The sequence below is a fragment of the Caretta caretta genome, chromosome 7, assembly GCF_965140235.1.
Source record: "Caretta caretta isolate rCarCar2 chromosome 7, rCarCar1.hap1, whole genome shotgun sequence".
Lineage (NCBI taxonomy): Eukaryota > Metazoa > Chordata > Testudines > Cheloniidae > Caretta > Caretta caretta.
The window spans coordinates 4754867-4775313 of NC_134212.1; the positions used below are offsets into that span (position 1 = coordinate 4754867).

The window sequence follows — 20447 nt, forward strand, 5'->3', positions numbered from 1 at the left end:
CATCCCCTGGCCTCGCCCCCTGCATAGCCCCCGTTGGAAGATGCTTGTGGCCTTAAAATCGGTGAACTTTGTCGCGTTCCCACAATAAAAACAACAATGGCAAGCCCCCTTGGAAATCTGATCACGCGCCCCCCCGGGCCCCTCTGGAGCAAGCGGGGCGGTATGCAGGGGGCTCCTCGCCTGCCCGCATTTAGCCACTCAATTAAGGCGGGGGGGGGGGGGCGGGGGGTGAACCTCCGCTAAAGGGGTCCCCAGCCATTTGGTGCCCTGCTGGCTCGCGTGTTCATTGGCGAGCTTGGATTGAGCGGCACGCACAGGCCCGGCCGGCTGAGTTTCCCTTCCCCGCTAGAATAATATTGTTCCTCCCGACGTGGGCAGAATAGACACTTGTATATTAAGAGTCTGGGAGGAGGGAAGGGGGAGAGGGGAAGGGAGCAGTTAGTGTAATCCAAGGGCTTGATTATCCATATTCTGATCAAAAAGGGGTTGCTGGGCCCTGCTGGGAGTGATTAGATTAATGTAATGCGGTTTGAAGGGTCTGTGTTTTCTCTCTTAATTTGGGTCATTACTCAGAAAGCAAGCGTGAGATCAGTTCATCAGCATTCAGGGCAAAGATAGCCATTCAGGAAACGGGCTTAAATGCGCCTTAATGGAGGGACCAAAAGGTGACATTCTGGAAAGCCGCGATTGTCTTCCATCTTCAGGCCGAAATCCTCCTGCCAGTAATACGGAGAACCCGCGGCGCCCGCTCCGGAGTGTCCCTAAGCGCCTCTGAGCGCGGGGCAGGGGGAGATGTGGAGCAGGCGCCGCGGCCGCGGTGTGTCCGCGTTGCGGTTGTGTTTCATTTCGCTGCGTGCCTTCATGTATTTTTAACTTTCTTCCCCGGCCTGTCTGGGCTTCCCACCCCCCCAGCAAAAACAAACCCGACCCCTTTAATAAAACAGGGGCAAGGGGACCGAGCCGTTTCCCACGCGATATTGGGTGGAGAGTCGTTACACGGGCCGGAGCGGCCGGTCGCACTTCTAGGGGCTGCGGCGGGCGCTTCGCACCGCGGCGTCCCCGGGCAAGGGCGATGGCAAAGCTTAGTTTTCCGACACAGTCCTGTCCCTGAAGAGGGGAAGGGGGAGACTAGCCCGGGAAGAAGCAGTTAAGCAAACAGGTGATTTCCTCCCATCTCGAGCCACTGAGCGCGGTGAGATCAGGTTCGGGCCCTTTCTCGGCTGGTTTACTATTTCTTGCAGCTCTTAAAAGCTCCTTCGCATCTCGCGTTTTATTTCTCACTCCGGCTTCTGCTACTAGCAAACCGTGGTCATCTCCCCCCTCCCCCGGCCCCTTGCCTAAAGTGCCAGAATCGAACCAAAACGCGAGCCGCGCAGCCATTTCCACAGCAGAACGAAATCCGAGTTGACACTGAATCGACTCCGCACCGCTCGGGTGGGTTCCCTTCCTGGAATTTTTTTTTTTTTAACGATTCAAGTATCTGTAGAAGCTTTTGTAAAAGGCGAAAAAAGACTCCGAATTGACTTTTTATTATCCCATATATATATATATATGTATGTATGTATGTATATTCCTTATTCGATTGTACATTAGAATTTAATTTTACAGACATATATAAAGACTGCTCTGCCGGCACATATTGTACAGGTGGGCCCTTGGGAGAAGTTAGGTGAAAACAAACCCCTCTTCCCCCTTCAACTCAAGACAACCAAATCCCAGGAGCCGAGTGGCAAAGAAGTTTTAAATAAGTTTCCTCTTATATACAAATGCGACTCGGAATCCAGGGGGCTAGGCGCCCGCTACGCTGGTTTTTAAAGCAAGCGGCGGGTTGGGAGAGAGCGCGGGCTCTGGGAACCAGGCTGAAATCTCGGCGGGCCGAAAGGAGCTTTTAGCTTTGCAAACTCCTGGGCAGCTCTTTCGTCGGGGTCGCGCTGTCGTGGAGCTTGCGGACGTGCTTCTTTAAATCAAAGTTTCTGCAAAAGCCTTTGCCGCAGGTGCCGCACGTGAAGGGTTTCTTGTCGTTGTGGGTGTGCATGTGGAAAGTCAAGTTATAGACCTGGTGAAAGGCTTTGTTGCAGATGGTGCATTTGTACTGCTTCTCCCCGCTGTGGGTCAGTTTGTGGTTTTTGTAGTTTCCTACGCGCGGGAGAAGGGGGGAAAGGGGAAATGCGGTTACTCGTGGGGTTCCCGCGGGCTGGGGCTCCACCGCTCTGCCCCGCTGCAGGAAAGGCTCGCGCCGCAAGACTTCATTAGGAGGCGTCCTGCAAGGGGGAGTCAAGGAGGTGTCAAACTCCCTTTGCATCAAAGCCGAGCAGCGTACAACTGACACGTTACAAAATTAGAGGCCGGGTCAGTGTCCTGACCCAGGGCAAACGGAGGAACCTGGATAAGGGCCCCCGAAATGGCACTTCGTTTAAAAAAAGAAAAAGAAAGAAAGAAAGAAAGAAAGAAAGAAAGAAAGAAAGAAAGAAAGAAAGAAAGAAAGAAAGAAAGAAGAAAAAAACGCATTTAGTGAAGACCGTCAGGAATTCGCCGGGCCGCGGCCCGCCTCGCAGGGAAAATCCCTGGAAGAGAAAGGCTCTTCCGAAACTTGTCTGCACCGGGGATGGTTCCTTCTGTTACACTCCACCAGCGGGAGGGAGACCCAAACGCAGAGCGAACAGATGAAATACGTGTGTAAACTGCCCGGCTTGGTGGCTGCCTTCCGGGGCAACCTGGAGCTCCGCTTTAAGCCTCGATTGGCCACGCGGGACACTGCTGGGGTCCCCCTTCTAATAACCCCTTTGTCCCCCCCAGCGGAGCGCCTCCATGTCTTGCTATATACGGCTGAGCCCGCCCCGAACGTTGTGGGCAGCTGGGCGTTATTCTGCTGGGTCCAGTGGGGAGACTTCGTTTCCCCAAATCATTTCCTCCCGCTTAGATCAAGCGGACAAGGATTTGAAGCGGCACACAGGTTAGGAAAACGAGCCTCTCCGTTCTCCCGCATTGCTTTGCCTGGCTGGAACCTCGGGCAGATACTTTAAATTAAAAACAAAACAAAAACCGAGGCGATGGATGTTTTTAAAATACCTTTTTGGTGAAACCCCTTTCCACAAAATTCACACACGAAAGGTTTGTAGCCGGCGTGGATCCTAATGTGCGTGTTTAGCGTGGAGCTCCTGTTGAAAGCTTTGCCGCATTGGTTACATTTGTGAGGTTTTTCCTGGGGAAAGACAAGGAGAAGAAATACATGCAGAAACGTGTGGAAATCTTGCCCTCCTTCACGTTCAGAGTCCCAGCCCTGCGAGGCCCCTGGCCGGGCCAGGGGGCCCCTCGCTCGGTTACCACGTCTGTAAAATAATAAAAATATAAAACAACAGCAACTTGATTTTGTTGGAAAACGAAAGGCGAGCCCGGCACGTACCTGCGTGTGGATAATTTTGTGCCTGCACAGGGTGCTGGCCTGCCGGAAGCCCTTGCCACAAACTTTGCAGACGAACGGCCGGGCCCCCGTGTGGACCGGCATGTGGCGAGTTAAATTGTAGTGGGCGTTGAAGACCTAGGAGGAAACACAGGGGAAGCGTTTCAGGCGAGGGGCGCTGGGGCCCTGTCTCCTCTCCCGGCCCCCCACGGATGCGCCTGGGCTGTTCCCCGGAAGGTGCAACTCCAGGGCCCAGCTTTGCCCTAAAAAACAACCAGGAGGGCGGCCTGGTGAACCCCAGAGCTGGGCTGGCCCGGGACAGGGCCCCCCTTACCTTGCCACACACTTCGCAGGTGAAATTCTTGGGCTTGCCGTCTGCGGAGCTGCTGACTTTGCTGTGGCTTTTCACCCCGTTCCTCTCCCCGGCCAGGGCCGTGTTCTCCTTCATCACCTGGTCCAGCTGGCCGGGGAGCCGCTCCTTGTGGGGGTACTGGGCGCTGGGGAACTTCTCCGGCGCCAGCCCGGCCAGCTTGGCGTTCTCCAGCAGGAAGAGTTTGTGGTGCGCCGAGAGGCCGGCCGGGGGCTGGGCGCCCAGCAGGCTGGCCGGGAAGAGCTGGCCGGGGATCAGCTCGGAGGGGTGGTACGCGGAGTCCAGGTAGTTGAAGTAGTACACGGAGCCGTGGGCCGGCATCCCCGCCGCCTGGCTGATGGCCTGGGGCTTGATGACTCGGCTGGCCGGCAGCAGCGAGTGCCCGAGGCCCAGCTCCGCCTTGCAGCACGCACCGCAGTTGGCTTTGCACAGCCCGGCCGGGCCCCGCAGGGCGCTGCCCTTCCAGAGCTCGGAGTAGCTGAGCAGCGCCTTGGGGTGCACCTCGTAGGCCAGCGGCTGGACGGGGAGCACGCACGGGAGCGGCGGGCAGAGGCTGAGGCTCTTCTTGCCCGGCTCGGGCTCCAGCCCGCCTGGCCTGGGCTCGAAGGCCGGCTTGGGCTCGGCGCCCTTGGCCATGATCCTTTCGATGGAGAAGGCCAGCGTCTTGGAGGGGTTGGAGGCGCCGCTCCTGCCTTCGTGGCGCGGGCAGGCGGAGGGCATGACCGTCTCCACGGCCGCCGAGCTCGCCATGGCGGGCAGGAGGCGAGCAGCGAGCCCGGCTGGGCGCTCCCGGTCTCAGCTCTGCATTCCAGAAAAGCCAGGAGACAAATCAACTTAATAAGCACCTTGCTCCCCCTCCCCCCCGCCTCTTCAAATGACCCTACCCCAGAACAATGGCCCCGGGGCGGGGGGGCACCCGCTTAATGCTCATTAACCGGAACACACCAAAGTAACCTCCAAACCAGAGCCCCACCACCCACCCCGCCGGTCTCCGGAGCCCCAGCTCGCCCGGGCGCTGTTCGAGCAGGGGCGGGGAGGGTCCAGCCCGCGCGGGGACGAGTTACCTTTGCCCAGCACCGACGAGACGCCTCCCAGCAGCGCAGAGTGGCCACACGGTCACATTTTGATAGCCAACATCTTCCCGAGCGTCAGCTCGCTGCCTCTGACATTGAAAGCTGACATCACACGAAGTCACTTCAAGCAGAATGACATGGGGAGGCCACGGTGCAGCCCCCCCGAGCCCCAGAGCCGGGCTGAGGTGCAGCGGGCCGCCTCCTTCCCTCCTGCCAGTTTAAGGCACAGAATTTATCCGCCAGCCTTTAAGGCGAAGGAGGGGGGGGGGAAGCAAAAGCAAAAGCAACTTGCAAAGCAGAGGAATCGTTTTGCATGTGGCAAATTAGAAGGCAAGTGCGATTCACAAGTCGGGTGGAAAGAAGCGCAGTAGTGAGTGCTCGGGTTAGAAAAGCCACTGGGAGGGAGCGGCAGGACTTTAAAAAAAAAAGAAAAAAGGAGGAGGGTTGTTTAAAAAACGCACACACACACCCCACAAGCATGCTCGAGTTATTCTGGCAACCCATCTGCGCTCCGCTCCATTGCAGATCATTAATAAATTGTCACTTCTCTGCGAGCCTCCCCGGCATGTCGAAATTAATAGCCAGCCCATTAATTAGGGCGGTGTATTAATGTTAATTAAACTAAGTTTAATTCTCCTCCCCGTGTAACGCGGCGATTAACCTTAAATACACTGGTCCGGTGTGGCTAGCGCATCAGACCGGGCTGGGGTTTTTGCGTCTGAAACGGGGCATCGCCCGCCTGAGAAGGGGTTTTTGCAAATTTCCTGCTCTGAGCGGTGCCCCACTGGGATGAAGGACCCTCTGCTTTGGGGCTGGTGACTCGCCCCCTTTTCATCAGCTGAATTTCGTTTAGAAGCCACACTGCCTCATTGCAACGGTGGGGAGTCTCTGCTTTGGTTTTGCTTCGCTTTTAACGACAACGATTTGATCGCGAGGGGGGCTTTACAGACCTCAGCTCTAGGGACTTTGCTGCTTGTCTAACTGAGGGCCCAATTGCCACCTGTTTACGGGGGCCTGGCTGCCAGGGCAGAGCCTCCCCTGCCCTGATTAAGCGCTCGCCCCCTCTTTGGGGCTATTCAGCAGAACCAATTTTCCTCCACCGCTTCAGAGCTGCTCAGTTCTCTTTCACTGGGCGCCACTATAGCGCGGCGTGGAACCTGGTTTTGTATGTTTCTAAAATAAAGGGAAGGATTATCAGAGGGAGCTTGGGAAGGGGGAGAGATTTAGCCTGGCCAGAGGTAAAGCAAGCCATGAAAAGGCCCCTATATCCCCCCCTCACCCCCCCCCCAGCACGCCTAAGAAAGTTTAGAGGAATTCAGCGTTTTGTGTCCTGCTGACAAAGGCCCCCTTTTCCAGCGGGGCCGTTTGAATTCAGCTGTTTGCAGACAGCCTGTTTCACCTGCGAACCACAACAAGCCCGGGGAACAAAGGCCGCTCAAAGAGCGGTCTGGAGGCTGCAAAGCGGCCGAGGGGCGAGACGATCGGGCTGGAGGGCTCGTCCGCACGCAGGGGGCAGGCCAGCTCGCTCCTCGGCCGGCACTGCGCTCCGAGGGGGCTGAAGGGGTCTCTCGGGGGAAGCAGCCCCTCTCCGCTCGGGGAAAAGGGCCCTGGGGGGGCGGTGGTTAATTTTAGCCCAGCTTCCCTTTCTTGCTAGCCCGGCTCTGAGCGGTCAGCTTAGGGGAAGGGAGCGCGCAGAGCCAGGGGAAGGGGGCATTGGCCTGGCTTGAGCTGGATGCTGCAGGCAGCTAGGAAAGTAGATTTAAAATAAAAAAAATCCCCGAGCCGGATTCCCTCCCGCCCCCAGTTATTTCTGAAAACAGCTGGGCAGCTAACCCCAGGCCAAGCCAGGCCAAAGGCAGTGCTGATTTTGTGCCAAGGCTGAGCCCTGGCACCGCTGGGCTTGGTGCATCCGTGGTGAACGGAAAAATTATTGTTCGAGTCCCGGCTTCTCTTTCATTACACACTTAAGTCTTGGGTAAAGGGCAGCCGAAGCCAAGCTGCCTCCAGCTTGGCTCCTGTCGGAAAGGGCATCCTCCCTGGAGCCCTACCCCATGGGGGCACATGGCCCTTTCTCACCCCACCTTCTCTCCTCCCGGCTTCATTCGCCATCTTCCCCTGCATCCCAATGGGCCCGCTACCTGCTGCGGAGCGGCCGGAGAGAAAACGTGGGTCAAAACAAGCCCTGGCTCACGCGCCGCTCTCCCCAAAGCGCGCGGGCTTTAGCCAAGTATTTAATTAGCCTCCGCAAACTTCTCCTCCTCGCCGGCAGATTCCAGGGAGGGGAGGGTTGGGAACTGTTTTACACCTTGCCACTCACACGTTAATTAATCGCCAGCTAACCCTGATTGCAGTTGATTCAAGCACAGCTCAACAGCTCACCCACACAATACACACTGAGCCGACTTTTATCCAGCTTACTCCGCGCTAACACATCGAGCAATTAACTCCGGTACCAACAAATAGTGCAAACAAATATTTTCTGTAAACGAGACGATTTCAGGCAAGAGAACGGGGGGGGGGGCTGGGGAACTGGTGCAAGAAACCGGAGGCACCATTTCCCTGGCACCAAACGGCCCAGTCTTTTGCTCGCTTTCTCTCCTTTTCCTGATTATTGTCTTTCCCTTCTTCACTGGCTTCATTTTTTAAGTTGTAACCCCCTCCCCCCTTCATGGAAAGGGTTTCTTCTGTTCCTCCCGCATGCAGCTCCTGCGGAAGCAAAGCTCCCTCTGCATCGCACTCCTGTGGCTTTTTGCTACCGGGCTAGCTGACCTTGGAGGTGCTAGAAATGCGCAGATCCGGCCTGTTCCGTCCCCTCTCCCCAAACAGCTGAACCCCCGGCACACAAAAGGCGAACCCAGGCCAACGCACAGAATCGAAGGGGCGTTCAAAGAATTCAGAGCCCGGGATTGCTGCAACCCCCCGAGAGATCCCAGGCGCGGTGCGGGGGGTTTGCTTGGCTGGGACCTGAGCCCGAGGATTTAGGGGAGGGAAGGGTGGCCCTCTGGAGGGATGTGATCGGCACAAGGAATAATCTTTTCTATGGCTGGAGAGACCAACCCCAGGCAGTGCAGAACCAGTTCCATACGAGCCTGCTCTCAAGGCAGCTTCTGCTCCTGAGGCAGCGGGTTCGCTCTGCCAGGGACAGCGCACCCCCGGGGCTCAGGGAATCCGGGGCAGCCCCCTAGGAAGGGCTGGAGGGACAGCCAAATGCCAGGTTAAGAAGCGGGGTGGCCCAGAGCCGGAGGAACAACTTTGTCCTCCCAGGAGCTGCCATGATCCCTGCAGGCTGCTGGATCCAGCCGCCTGCCAGCGTGGGCGGGTGGCAGCCCTGGGAGGTAGCTTGTCTTGCCGGGGACCCCCCTGCGGCCTTTCCCCTCGGGCCAGGGCTGCCGCTGTGGCCTGGTGGGGAGAGGCTGCTTCCAGGGAGCAGATCTGGCCAGAGGGTAACTGGAGCTGGGGGGCACTTGTGGCCCAGCTCCCGGAGAGGCGTGGGCTGGGCTGGGCTGGGCTGGGGGAGCCCAGGGGTCCCCCTCCTGCCTGGCAGCGCTGTCTCCCTCTCTCGGGGCGACGGTCACTTTGGAGCTGGCTTTGCAAAGGGTCCCCGTTCTCCACTCCGAGCCCCTGCGCTCTCCCCACCCCATGCCGCGCCCGAGCACGTGGGGGCAAAGAGCTCCCGGGGGGAGCCCCTCAGTCAGGTCGGAGTCCTTGTCCCCAACCCCCATCTTGCAAAATCCCTGGGTGGGAAGGAACCAGGGCAGACACGAAGCCCCTCGCCAGCCCCCTGCCCGCCGGGAGACACCAGGAGCGTTGTCAGCGATGCCCAAAGACGCTCCAGCCGGAGAGGCAGCGCCCACCGTCGCTGCTGCTTTCGGGCCAGAGCTGGCCCCTGGCCCCTGGCCCCTGGCCCAGGCAGGGTGAGCGCGGGAGCTAGTGGCGGGTCCAGCGGAGCCGCTAGACAAACCGGGGCAGGGAGGGGGATTTTGATCAGTTCACATCAGGGGCCAAAGGCTCAAAGCTCTGGTGACACCTGGTTTTCGCTGCCTCACCCGTGCCCGGGGAGTGGCTCCTGCCCCGGTGGACAACGGGTTTTGCGCAGCAGAGGATCATAACTTGCCCCCCGGGAGGCTCTTGTATCCTGCCCTCCCCCATTAGATCTGGCTTCTCACCCCCCCCCCCCCCCAGCCCCAAGGAAAGGCAGCCGAGCCACCAGGAGCTCAAGTCAACCCCTCCCCAGCCTCCCAGCCCAAGCCCTGGCATACCCAGGACGTGCCCAAGGGACACAGAACTTCCCCGCCTGCGTTCGGATCCAGCTGGAACCCAGGGCCGGGGGCTCAGGGTTTTAATTGACATTGCAAGTTTCCGCACAGCTGGAGGCTGCCTTTATGGATTCCTCTTCTGCCAGGCGGGGAAGGATGGTAACTGTGGCGGACCTGCAGAGAGCTGCCCCCGTCGCCCTCCCGCCCTCGCCCTGATACGTCTTTTCCCTTGCTAAACCCGACGCTGAATGATCGTCATTATTATTTATTAATTTGGTCCTGCCGGAAAGGCCAGGCAGGCGCTAGCCTTTTGGGGTCTGCTCCACTCCAGGGCACGAGCGGTGCAATTCTCCGCGCAGGGCGTGAGATTTAACTGGAAAAGATTATTTCCAGCCGCCCCTCGTGCCTTCAGCGCCGGGAAACCGACCGGGTCAGTAAAAAGAAAAGGAGGACTTGTGGCACCTTAGAGACTAACCAATTTATTTGAGCATGAGCTTTCGTGAGCTACAGCCCACTTCATCGGATGCATACCGTGGAAACTGCAGCATTAACGCGTGGGGAATCGCCGTGTAGACGGCTTTGTGTTCTTCTCACTGCGCATTGTGGTTCCCTCCTGGCATTTCAACAACCGACACGACTTCAGGGGTTTGCAGAAATTAGGCAGGGGTGTCAGAGGAAAACGGGGGGATTTAGGGTTTTTCTTTTGCGCTCCAGTCTCGCTACTCACCGGCCACCGGCGATCTGAAAATGCAAATCGCTATTTTCAACGGGTGACTTATTTTTAGCGCCCCTCACGTTCGCCTCTTGGGTGTCAATATTTCCAGTTTTGCAGCCACCGAGGAGGGAGGTGGGTATGAAAGGGGGACGAGCTTTTTTAGGCTTAAAAAAGGGCATTGATTCCGACGTTGTGCAAGGAAAAGTTACCGGCCGGCGATCTAGTGCTAGGCTCGGACCGGGCTCTTTTTGGCCCCGAGAAGTTGGTTCTTTCGCCACAACCAACCCAATTCGTGAAGCATTTGGCTGTAAGCCGCTGGTAGGGGCGACCCATGGGTGAAATGGTCCATGCAGGTTACTGCTGCAAAGACATTCCTGTAGAGTCCCTGGCTGCGAAGCAAACCCCGTCCCGGGGGGCAGCTTGTGGGGGAAGGGGGGGCTATCAGACAGTGACAGGAAGCCGGGGCCTCACTTTTGGTGTCCAATCTCTTTTCTCCACTATCTGCCTAAGCAGATGGGGTGGGAAAGAAAAGGCACGAGCTGGAAAAGCAAAACCCTCCCAGGCTGGTTTTCAGCACAGCCGTCGGATGCTGGGCGATATTGAGGGGAGACAGCGAAGCAGGGACCTGAGTAATGAACGGGTTTAATTGCAGGTCAGCCCGCCTCTCTATTGTCCTTAAGCCGGTGTAGCGCGGCCAGCGCTTGGGGCGAGGCAGAGACAGCACCGGCGTGGGGGCTCTGCTCCGAATCGAGCCAGCCCGGATCAGCCTTGCCTAGAAAGCAGCTTCTGCTTTGCTATTTGATGTCCCTTCTAGGCCCCCAAACGAAATCTCCTTCTTCGCTCCACAGACCTGCCCGCCTGTGGCTCCCCGGGGTTGGACTCAGGCTAAGGGAGGCTGCGGCATAAACACCCCGATTTCCGCGCTAAGGACCGGGAAAGAGAATCGATAAAAAACCGACTCCCGCAATTTGCCAGCGCGAGCAGACGGACCCCGTTCACCCGTCCCTCGCTTTCCATGCGGCCAAGGGGTTTGTGATCTCGCCCCCTCCCGCATGAGCAGCGTTGTGACTGCCTGATGGGCTGGACGTGTGGTTCCCTGGTAGATAATTTAGGATCCTCCTATTTATTTAACTCGGCAGCTTCTTAAACTCCAGGGTGGAAGCTGGGGAAAGTTATTCGCACGGTGCTCCGCTCCCGCACGCAAAAGGGGGACGGGGCGGGCTTTGCTTGTTACCTTTGTTTTCTTATGGCACAAAGCGAGGGCTACTGAACGGGCTTCTAGGGAGACAGCGAGCCAGGCAAGGGGCATGTGGCTTTTGGCAGGTGTTGGTTGCTGTTACACCCTGCGAGGCGGAACATTACTCGCTCCCATCCCCGCTAACCAAACCCAAAAGGCTGTGGATGGATTTCCAGCCACACGGGGCTTCCGCTCTTCCCAAAAGCCCTGGCTGGGATGATTTAACTGGGATTTGGTCCTGCTTCGAGCAGGGGGTTGGACTAGATGACCTTCTGGGGTCCCTTCCAACCCTGATATTCTATGATTCTGTGAAAATATAACCAGGAGCTGGCCTTGGACCCCTAGGTTAACCCACAGCGTCCCCCTGCTGTTTTACTGGCAAGGAAAGACTGGGGCCAGAATCAAGTACCCCGGGCCTCGGCTGGGACGCTTTGGGGGTGGTTGGTTGGCTTGTTCTGGGCACACGGGTAAAGCCTCAGCCGCAAATGAAGCAAGCCGGGGTTTGACGGATCGACTCTGCAAGCGCCCGGGGCAGGAAGCCCCACGCGTCGTGTTCGTTGTCACCTGTTTCAAAGAATAAATGCAACAAGATACTAACTGCCCGTGTCAGAAGATCAGCTGCACCCGGGAGCTAATCACCCTCGCTTTATTGTGGGGTTAAAAGTTTCCTTCATACAAGTCCCTGGGGGGGGGGGCACTGTTTTGTTACCCGTCTTTGCTCTCCTTCACACGGGCCGGTAGCGGGCACCCTGCAAACGCTTCGTGGGGGGGGGGGGGGGGGGTTGCGCTGCTGATCCCAGGAAACCGTCGCCTGCCATTTGCTTTCATGCACCCACATTTCGCCCCCCGTTTGGTAGCCCCCCCCCGCCCCGTTGCTCTCCAGTGTTGCAACGGGGCCCGTTCAACGCCCGGCGTTTGCACGGCTCAGATCCCGGGGCCAGCGGCCGGGTGCCCCCCCGATCAAAACGGCAACTTCTTCGGAGAGCGCTGGGTGTATTCGGTGCCAAACAGGAGAGCGAAGCTGGCAGCTCTGCTTAGTCCCGCCGGGCAGACATAGCTGGGGGGGGGGAGTGAACCGGGGTCTCGCTGCTGGTTTGTCCATAAGCAACAGAAGCGGTAAGTAAGGGGGAGAGGCTGAACTGTCAGTGCATGGCCCCATGACACAGTGTTGGGGAGGGGGGGAGCCCAAAGTGGAGACCGCATCCATGGAGCAAGGAGCCCCTCGCGCTCCTGCATGACCCGTGTACGGCCAGCTGCAGCCTCTGTGCCTGGCAGGCCAACCCAGGGCCCGGGGTGAGTAGGGGGACTGGCTCAGCCCTTCATGACAAGCCGAACTGGCCACCAAGTGTGACTTTTTTTAAAAAGACAAGTGTTACATTTTTGCTGTTGAAAAATGGAGTTTTATCACAAATTAACTCCCCCCTCCCCAATCAGTGACCCATAATTGTTTTCATTTCAAACCCTTTCAAAAAGAAATATTGAACCCCCTTTTGAAAAAATGCATTGAATGGTTGGAATGTTTCCTTTCCAGCTGGCACGTTGCGGACAGTGTAACCCAAGCCTGGTGAACATGGCGTCCCTGAGAACCCCACCATGGCACCTACCCAGCCACTTGTCAGAGCAAAAGCCAGTGGCCTTGTCGCATACGATATTATCCTGTGTCTCCTGCTAGTTGATGGTTTCCTTAAAGTCCCAGCACCTGGAGTCATGTGACTATGGGAAAACTCTCAACTTTAATTAACTACACAGCCCTTCCCCTCAACACACAACCAACCCCACCCCCCCTAAGATGCACTCCCTTATTGTTGTGGTGTAAAGCTCAAAACCGTGACCAAAGTGACCCCCCCCCTTAAAGGTTTAAAAGATAAATGAAAAGCAGCCACCAGGTGTTATTTTAGACCCACCGATGAAGTTTTTGGGGGGAGGGCCTGACACACACTAGTTTAATGCGCATGCTACTGAAAACCACGTTCAAAAAAAGCAGGCAAAGCAGCACCTCTATGGCCGTGACCAGCGGTGTCCGGGCCGAGCCCCTGGCGCTGCTCAGGTACTTGGTCCGGAAGCCGGGCAGCGGCCTGGCTCAGTAAAGGGCTCCCAAGGGTGCCAGAGAAGAGCAGGTGTAGGTGTCGCATGATTGGGTTTCCTGCAGGCAGGCCCACAGAGGTTTTTGGGGCCCTGGGGTAAAATCAGAACCTCAGGGCCCTGCACCCGTCGATAAAATGACCACAGAGGGAAGGGCCATGAAGGAGCGGGCTGGGCTAAATTTGGCTGTGCGAAACCTGGCGCAGGTTTGCATCAGGCCATGACACATGCACATTTGGTTTGCTCTCCCAACCCCCCCTCCCCCCCCGTCATAACAGAGGGGTGCCCGGCCAAACCTGCATGGCGCTGCTACTGGGGTTGCCAACCTCCAGGAATGGCTTGGAGTCTCCAGGAATTAAAGATTAACCTTTAATTAAAGATTATGGCATGTGAGTAAGTCGGCAGGAATACGTCCAACCAAAATTGGCAACACTTGCTGCGACCCTCCCTCTCTCCTCCATGTGCCAGGTTGCAACACCACTTGGTTTTTTTTGGGGGGGCTCTCAAATGGGGGGATGGAGGGGGGGTGCTGAGGCAAACCACCCCTTGCCCTGCCTGCAGGGGGCGCGGCTGTGGGCCTCTGACCCTGCCAAAGTTGTGAGGGACTCGCTTTATGCTGTTGGCACCCCAGTGAGTCCTTTTCCACAGCACCTGGCTCTGTCTGCAGTGTGGGAGCAGAGAGCCCTGGGGTGAGGGGACCGGTTCAGCACTTTCCCAGCACCTAGCACATGGCTGATGAGGCGTGCAGAGCAAGGTGACCGGCCGGCGCTGGGAGTATTCAGCCAAATATTCAGGTCTTGACCTGGGGGCTGCTGCTGCACCCCGCCCCTCCCCCTGGCTTGAAGTGGTTCCCATCATAGACAGGGTTGAGAATTTGGGTCACTGGCTCTCAGCACCCCACTATACAGCTTGTCCCAGCACCCCTGCATTCAGCTGTGTGATAAAGCACCCTGGGAGGTTTGCAGCGGCTGGCTCGCTGGGCGAAGCAGCAATGAGCTGCAAGGCCAGCGGAAGTGCGGCGTGGCAAGCGGGCCAGGCGGCATGTGGGTGGATGGGAAGGAGACGAAAGAAGCCAGTGGGAGAGCAGGAGACAAGCCAAACCAGGCTGAACACAGAAGAATAAAATGAAGAAAAAAGTGAACAGGGGGGGCGACAATCTACAAATAACCCCCCCCCCCGCAGGCTGCGACACGGTGCCTGGGCCAACTGCTCACCCAGGCACGTGGGGCTGCAGAGCAAGTGGCCAGCTGGGGCTGAAATGAGGTGGACAGGTGTGCAGGGCTCCTGCCTGGACCTGGTGAGTCCGGTGACAGTAAGGCCCCGATTCGGCAATGCACGATCATATGACTAAGCCCTACTCAGATGAGCTGGCCAATGAGGCCAGCAAGGAAGGGGCCCTCTGGGACGGGTGGCTGGAGGGCTGGAACCCGCGTCGGACGCCCTTACTCGGCATGTGTGGTGCGGCCTCCCACATCCACCTCCGCTCTCTGTCCCCTGACCACCCCCGGACCTCCTGCCCCTCACTGCCCCCCGCTGCCCCATACAACCCCGCCACTTCCTGACAGGCCCCCCCCAAGACCCCTGTCCCATCCAACCCCCCAGTTCCCCGTCTTCTGCCCGCTCCAACCCCTATCCACCCCCCCGCTCCCTGCCCCCTTATCACGCTGCCTGGAGCCCCGGTGGCACCGGGTCTGGCCGGGCTCTGCGGCTGCACTTCCCCAGGCGCTCGCAGCCCCGACGCCCAGAGCATTGCGCCGGCCGTGCAGTAAGCTGAGGCTGCGGAGGAGGGAGGACAGCAGGGGAGGGGTCGGGGGGGTTAGTCTCCCAGGCCAGGAGCTCAGGGACAGGGCAGAACGGTCCCGCGGGCCGTAGTTTGCCACCTCTGGCCTAGAGTATCGTTTCCATGGGCTCACCTGTGTGTTGTGGGTCATACGCTGAGTGATAGTGCTTTGGGACGGGTGTTCGCACAGCGCCTACCATAACAGGGCTTCTGGGCACTCGTGCAAGGTACATTATAAAGTGCACCGGCCTGGGTTAGGAGGTCAGCCCAGATGACCTCCTAACCTTGGTCCCTTCTAACCTTGGTATCTATGAATGTGAAGGAGACTGTCCTTGTGGTTAAAGCCATGCCCTCGGTCTTAGGATGGCTGGGTTCTGCCCCAGCTTCCCTGTCTGACCTTGCGCAAATCACTTAATCATGCCCAGCTCCCCATTTGCTAAGGGACTAATGAATATTTAGACTGTAAGTTCGGGGGGGCGGGGGGCGGGGGGCGGGCACAGAATGTCCCATGTATTTGTACAGTGCCTAGCACAAGGCAGGCCCGGTATCGGACGGGGGCGGGGCTCTAAGTGTTACTCTGATGTAGCCACTATGAATATATAGACAATCATCATCACAATGGTAGGTCCAAGGACAGGGCAGAGTTTGGTGCGGCTGAGTCTGCCCCGCGTCTGCGAGGTGAAAAGACATGGTGACATTGCTTTTCTCTTCCCAAAGGAGAGCGGCTCAGTGCTGGCCAAACATAGTTTGCACAGGCAGGGAAGAAGGGACCTTCATTGCACAGAGGCTGGAGCTGGATGACAGTTTGTTATGGAGCAGGTTTAAAACTGAGGAATAGGGCTGTGCTAGGGAGACTGGCAAATAACATCTTTTGTTTACCCATTCACATAAAACAGGTTAGTCAAGCCTGTTGCCGACTGAAGAACTTCAGAGGCCCTGACAAAGCTGGGTGAATGGTGAGCAAGCCGATGCATTAACTGCGGGGAGACAAATACAAGGTAATGCCTTGCAAGCTAAGAACTCATTTGAACTGTTGCTCTGCATTGCTGGATTTTCAATGAGCAGTAACCATTCAGGAAACCGAGCTGGGCAACACTGTGGACAGCTCAATGGAGGGGTCTGGTGGCATCACAGTGGTTGTAAAAACGCCGTATAAAATATTAGACTGTAGAAGTGACAATGCCTTTACGTCAACAAGTGGTGCAGTCTTGCCTGGACGTCCATGTTTCTACCACGTCTTCCTTTCGGTGCATTGTCAGTGCTGGCAAACGCAGCTATTTTACACGTGACTATTACTTTTACAGGGTTCTCGCTTGTCCTTAGCACTTATAACGTGCCAATCGCCTCAACCAAATCACTGACCTGTATTCACTCAGAAAGCCATAGGCCAGTTTCTTGAGTAGAACTCCTGCAATTGGGAACACTTTTCGGTCTAGAAACGTAGTTACAGCCTCATCATTGCCCAGCTTCTGACCCATTAACCCATCTGCCTGCCCAACACCGTGACTCTTTCATATAGCTGAGCGCCATGCCTGGACAACTTTTATCAGCTGCTTTGAGCTCTAGGGCCTTGTTCACCACAGCTGTCCTCTCCTGCACGCTCCTCAGCAAGGCTGCACTTCCAAAAACTCCATCTTCTCAGGCTCTGACCACCTGGTTTGTTTTCAGATTGAACAGTTGAGTCATAATATGTTTGTTTATTTCAACAACTGTATTCCTCGCATAGGAAATGAGCCAAGATGTCTATGATGGGCAGAGTGAAATATGCCGTGTTTACAGTTGCTTTTTGCACTCTCAAATTTTACAATATAATCAAAATCTTATTTTTATACTTCTGGCCCCTGTCATTGACTTAATCTTCTTAAGTGTTCCCATTATTCTGGCTAGTTCGTTGTTGCATGTATTAATTTTAATCTTTTGATCTCCATATTAGCTACTGCCTGTGACTAATTTGTTGCAGTGTTTTCCTTTGTTTTGACCTGCAAGGCGTTTTGATCATGGCACAGAACTCTCCTGGCAGATTGCATATAATCTCTGCACTTCCCCCTCTCCCCAGCCGTGCTTTGCATAGTTCAACAAGCGCAGCTTTACAATTTTAGATGCAATCCACCTCTCCTATGAAGGTGGTGGGGGATGAGGAGGGGGGGTGAAAATCGCGGCATGTTTTGTTAAAGAAACTAAACAAGCTTGAATGAAGGCTGTACATTGAAATACACTGGGTTGAGGTGCTATATTAAATCTTTTATTTATTATTTAAACAGATCTAGAGCTTGCCTTGATAAACTAAGCACAATTATACTCATTTTATATGCAATCTTAGACATCAGCGAGTTTCTACGGCATCCAGTTCTCCCCTTCTGAAACCCAGAGAAGGTTTATATTTTGGGAAGGGTTAAAAGGGACTTTTCAAGGTGATCAGCTTGAGATGGGCTCAGTCCAGCATGCTGCCTCTGTCCAGCCACTTGACCAACAGCTGCTGAGTCATGGCGCTAGCAGAAAGGCTCAGAGCTTTGCAGCCTTGAGATGTGTCAATATCAGGCGGCAGAAAAACAGCTGCAGTGAATTGTGAAATAACTGTGAAATGTGAAAACACAAGGCTGTGTTTTACTTTGCGTCACTTTTTGCTTGGTCATTACAGGAACATTTTTTGCTTTGGTAGCTGATTCTTTAATCCTATGTTGGTTTATTAAAAAAAAACCCAACCAAACGCAAAAACAACCCAAAGTGGCTCACACTAGCCCAGAGGTGTCATTTTTGCATTTTTAAAAAAAGCTACATGCCAACAATCTTTGCTTCATCCATGCATTTTTTTTTATGCTTCAGGACACCCATTTTCCTTTTACTTGGAAATCTCTGCCTTTCTGCCTCACTGAGGACCAAAACTGCAATGTTTAAGATGCCCCTGGGCCAGGGCAGATGCATTGTAACAGCGAGGAAGCGAAACCACTAGCTGTTGAAATGTAAAACACATTGGCTGACTAGCTGCTGAGACTTGTCAGACAAATGGTGGATTCCATTTCCAGTATCCATGCCACGTGCATTAACGCTGCCAAACAAAGCTATTTTAGCTGGATGCCTTTCCATAAAGACGGGAGAGGCTTTGGCAGGGTCTGCACTTAAAAGTTTTTCTGGCATAGCGATGTTGGTCGGGGTGTGATGCTCTCCCAGCCCCTGCCCCCTAACACAGTTAGCTACGGTGGCAGACGTGCTAGACAAGGGTATACTGGTAAAAACAGAGTCCCTTTGCTGGAATAGCTTGCTCTGGTTGGGGAACTGGGTTAAGTTATACTGCCCAAAGAATCCCTGGTAGAAGCAGCTTCTCCTGTGTGTGTGTGTGGGGAGTGTTTGCTGGTATATCAACCCCTTTCAAGTGTGCACAGCTGCTAAGATTGACTGTAACAGGATCCCACCAGAGGCTGTGTGTGTTTGAGTCCTAGTCCACGTGTAGTTTATGCCCAGGAGGGCTTTAAACCTGGAGTTACATGCAAATAAGTAGAAACAGGCCATTTTTGAGATGGTGTGTCTGAGGGAGCCGCCCCAAATCATCACTTCCAGGGTCTCTGCTCCTGGTTGTTTGCAATGAGCTCTGGGAGGTTGTTACCAACAAGTCACCCAGTTCATGCACTTACCCCACCAACCAGGCTGTGCATAATTAAAGGGGACGAGGCGAATCGGATACACAGAGTCACCTTTGCCCAACCCAGCTGCCACAGTGGCCTGGTTGGGGGTGGGGTTGGCATGACCACAGCAGTTAGCCAGCTCTGAGCAGTAACAGCAGCTGGCACCTTGCTCAGTTCTTTTTTATGTGCAACTCCCCCCCACCCCGGAGTAAATCACTGGTGGAGCAGAAACCAGGTTGGTTTCTCTACTGACATGGTAGGAAGGGGGTTAGCTGGGTCGGGTGGCAGGGCTGGGTTAGGTTTTGGGTTGAAATGTTCTTTAGAGGCCGACCAGGCCCAAGTCTGGCTTTCCCAACAAGCTTAAGGGGCTGTGCCCTAGTCACTGGAGGAAAAATCCCCACAGTAGCATCTCTGGTATATGGGAATTCGGCCCATCAGATGCAAGGAGCTGCTTGGATGTCTCCGGGGTTTAAAAACACCTGGTTCCGCATCATTAAAAAAAAGAAAAGAAACAATGAGAGATTTTTACCCTGTTCGCCTGAGGTTCCTTCGGCATATGTAACCCACTCTAATGTACTGTGGCTCCCTGTCCACCTCCCGTGCCTGGCCCCAGCTACAGCGTTGTATGTCAGCACCAGCCTTCGAGCTAAGGCCAGGCAGACGGGGCTCCTAGAGTCAGAGCTCCCAGAGTCAGTCCCTGCTGCTGACCCATCTGGTGTCTCACATTACACAAGGACAAGGGTTTTGCCAGTGTGGCTGTGGCATTTCCTGTCTGTTTGTGCCAGATGCAATCTCGCCTCCATAGGTGTGGGTCTTGCCTGAGCCACCTGCCCAGCAGAAGCTCCTCAGGGACGGCGGCTGCCCGCTTCAGCCAAGGAAGGACTATATGGGAACCGTGTGGTGAAGGCACCGGCCTGGGAGAGCTGCGTTCAGGTCCTGGCTCTGTGTGTCCTTGGTCAAGACCTGTAGGGTGAGTTTCACACAGGGACATAGACACTTTGCAACCACTTTTAGGTGCAACTGACAAAACACTGTTCAGCTGTTGCCTGCCCCCTTAGGAGGCTGAGTTCCCACTTAGGGGACTTCCACCCACTTAGGGTGGAAGTCCCCTAAGCTTCTGCCAGGGGGCCTGTGCAATGCTACCGCGAGGCTGCTCCATGGCCAAGCCCCAGCCCTGAGAGAGCACGCACCCCACCAGCCCAGTGGCCAGTGTGCTGAGCTGGAATGCGCGGAAGATGGCCAGGCAGAGGGGAGTGCGCGCTCTCTCAGGGGAGCTTTCCCACTTTCTATCAATAACTCGACATTCACTGGAGCAGAGACTCACACCTGCCTCTCCCACCTCCCAGGTGAGTGCCTTACCCACCGGGCTACAGGGTCAGTCTCTCGTGGTCACAGGCCCAATTACTACTGAATACAAGGTGGAACAGCTTCAATAGGAGAGACTGATTAAAAAACAACCCAGGCTAGTGGTTAGGGCACTCACCGGCGAGAGAGAAAACCTGGGTGTAAGTCCCTGTTTCACATCGGTTAGAAGAAGGCTGAAAACATGCCTCCGACATCCTGAGCCATTGGCTATAACAGGGCACCTCCTCCCCAGTTGTGTGGGGGCATGATGTGAGGGGGGGACTGGTTTGCTTCTGTGACTCCCTTAGAAAGTGATTGGAAAGCATGCAGCATGAAACCAAGGCTCCGATGAATTTAGTAGGGGCCCATCTGTGAGTGCCAGCTCTTTACCTGTCTGATAAGCCTGTTTTGATTTCCACCTATAGATCTGAGCTTGTCAAAGCCCTGTGCCCCTGACAGTGGACGGCAAGGTCCATTCAGTTCAGTTACAGCCTGCACATGGATATTTACACCCACCCGTGCTTTAAGTATTCATAGAGGCTGAATGCCTGTTTATTGGACCAGCATCTT

General features: G+C 55.7%; 1 protein-coding gene across 1 annotated transcript; it reads right to left on the reverse strand.

Annotated features, from left to right (window-relative positions):
• Positions 1-1508: 1508 nt before the first annotated feature.
• On the reverse strand, positions 1509-5589 carry FEZF2 (FEZ family zinc finger 2). Its single transcript, XM_048858050.2, has 5 exons — positions 4835-5589; positions 3735-4571; positions 3404-3538; positions 3070-3202; positions 1509-2136 (listed from the first exon to the last, which is right to left on the reverse strand). Exons 2-5 carry the CDS (start codon positions 4518-4520, stop codon positions 1889-1891), a joined length of 1302 nt encoding a protein of 433 aa, XP_048714007.1. The 5' UTR covers positions 4521-4571; positions 4835-5589; the 3' UTR covers positions 1509-1888.
• Between the last annotated feature and the right edge of the window lie 14858 nt (positions 5590-20447).